General features: G+C 55.8%; 2 protein-coding genes across 2 annotated transcripts in view; one reads left to right on the top strand and one right to left on the bottom strand.

The window, feature by feature from the left end:
• The window catches only part of KLHDC10 (kelch domain containing 10), a 47,070-nt gene extending 46,066 nt beyond the window's left edge, over positions 1 to 1,004 (bottom strand). Inside the window, exon 1 of the mRNA XM_029965618.1 lies at positions 920 to 1,004. Coding sequence (XP_029821478.1) covers positions 920 to 1,004 — 85 coding nt within the window. The remainder of the gene's footprint in view (positions 1 to 919) is intronic.
• Positions 1,005 to 1,539: 535 nt separating this feature from the next.
• ZC3HC1 (zinc finger C3HC-type containing 1) overlaps positions 1,540 to 2,253 on the top strand; it is a 25,128-nt gene continuing 24,414 nt past the window's right edge. Inside the window, exon 1 of the mRNA XM_029965617.1 lies at positions 1,540 to 1,710. Within this exon, the coding sequence (XP_029821477.1) occupies positions 1,579 to 1,710 (132 nt within the window). The 5' untranslated portion in view covers positions 1,540 to 1,578. The remainder of the gene's footprint in view (positions 1,711 to 2,253) is intronic.

Here is a 2,253-nt window from a genome sequence, read left to right as displayed (position 1 = left end):
GGAACTGGGGAATATTGGGAGGCACTGGGAGCACTGGGAAATATTGGGAGGCACTGGGAGACACTGGGAGGTGGTACTGGTGTGAACTGGGAGGCACTGGGAGGCACTGGGGGACACTGGGAAACACTGGGGGACACTGAGGCAGTACTGGTGTGTACTGGGAGCACTGGGAGGCACGAGGGAGACACTGGTGTGCACTGGGAGCACTGGGGGACAGTGGGGTGAACTGGGAAACACTGGGGAACACTGGGGGGAACTGGGCAGACTGGGAGGCACTGGGAGACACTGGGAGGTAGTACTGGTGTGTACTGGGAGGTACTGGGGGACACTGAGGCAGTACTGGGGTGCACTGGGGGACACTGGGCAGACTGGTGTGTACTGGGAGCACTGGGAGGCACGAGGGAGACACTGGGGATTCTGGGAGGAACTGGGCAGACTGGGAGCACTGGGGGACACTGGGAGGCACTGGGGAGCACTGGGGAATACTGGGGTGCACTGGTGGGCACTGGGAGGAACTGGGGGACACTGGGGGACACTGAGGCAGTACTGGGGGACACTGGACAGACTGGTGTGTACTGGGAGCACTGGAGGGCACGAGGGAGACACTGGTGTGCTCTGGGAGCAACTGGGGAATGCTGGGGTGAACTGGGGAACACTGGGGGGCACTGGGTAGACTGGGAGGCACTGGGAGCACTTGGGAATGCTGGGAGGCACTGGGAGACACTGGGAGGTGGTACTGGTGTGCACTGGGAGGCACTGGGAGGAACTGGTGGGCTCTGGGAGCACTGGGGAGTCCTCGGGGAGTGACTGGGAGGCGCTGGGGTCAACTGGGGAACACTGGGAGGGACTGGGTAGACTGGGAGGCACTGGGAGCACTTGGGAATGCTGGGAGGCACTGGGAGACACTGGGAGGTGGTACTGGTGTGCACTGGGAAGCACTGGGAGGAACTGGTGGGCTCTGGGAGCACTGGGAATACTGGGGGGCACTGGGGGGGGTGTCTCATTCCCCCTTTTCCCAACTATCCCTGGATTTTTCCCCCTGGGAAATGGGTCGGGAGAGGCCCAAGGGCAGCCCTTGGAATTCCAGCCTGGGCCCCACATTCCAGCCCTGGGTTTGGGATGTTTGGGATCCCTCCCTGACTCCAGGGGGTGTTTGGGATCCCTCCCTGACTCCAGGGGGTGTTTGGGATCCCTCCCTGACTCCAGGGGATGTTTGGGATCCCTCCCTGACTCCAGGGGATGTTTGGGATCCCTCCCTGACTCCAGGGGATGTTCCTCAACCTGCCCTCACCGAGCTGGGAGAACAAATCCCTGTTTTCCCTCCTTTTCCCATCAAATTCCGCCCGGGAATGTCCAACCCCCCCTCGGATTCGTGCCTCTTAATTGGTCCCGTAATTAATTAACGGAAACTCAGGAATTGGGAGCTCTGGAGAAGATCCCTGTTGGGATTCAAGGGTTGGGAATTCCTTGGGTGGTGAATCCCTTTTATTAAGGAGTTTTTTCCCGGGATTTTCCCTGTTTTTTCCCTTCAGGAAGGACACGTCCGACCTGTCGGAATCGGCCAACGGCTCTTCCCAGATGGAGGAGAATTCCTTGGAATCTGCCAGCAGGGAAGCCTATTTCAGCAGGGTGGAAACCTTCACCATATCCTTTGGGATGCTCCCCCTTTGGGATCCTGGAATCTCCTCGTTCCCACAGGGATCAAACCCTGCCCCTGGCCCCTCCTGGGATATCCCAAAATCCCTGGGAGTGTTCCCAAACATTCCTGGAGCTCTTGGGGTCGTGACCATTCCCTGGGGAGCTGTTCCTGTTTTCTGGGGGAAAGACCTTTCCCTAAAATCCAACCCAAACCCACCTGGAACAGCTCCAGGATTTCTGGGATCTTATTTTTCCCATCATATTCCCTATTTTCCCAGCATTCCCTTTTCCCCACCATTATTCCCTACTTTCCCACCGTTATTCTCTATTTTATCCCACCATTATTCCCTATTTTCCCACCATTCCTTAATTTTCCCACCGTTATTCTGTGTTTTATTCCACGATTATTCCCTATTTTTCCACCCTTATTCTGTATTTTTTTAACCATTATTCCCCATTTTTCCCACCCTTATTCCCTATTTTTCCCACCATTTTTCCCACCCTCATTCCCCATTTTCCCCCACCATTATTCTCTAATTTTTCCACCATTTTTCCCACCATTATTCCCCATTTTCCCACCATTCCCTATTTTTCCCCCCACTATTCCCTATTTTT

This window comes from Manacus vitellinus, unplaced genomic scaffold (genome assembly GCF_001715985.3).
Source record: "Manacus vitellinus isolate BGI_N305 unplaced genomic scaffold, ASM171598v3 scaffold_110_pilon, whole genome shotgun sequence".
Lineage (NCBI taxonomy): Eukaryota > Metazoa > Chordata > Aves > Passeriformes > Pipridae > Manacus > Manacus vitellinus.
This window is presented reverse-complemented; position numbering and strand designations above follow the sequence as displayed.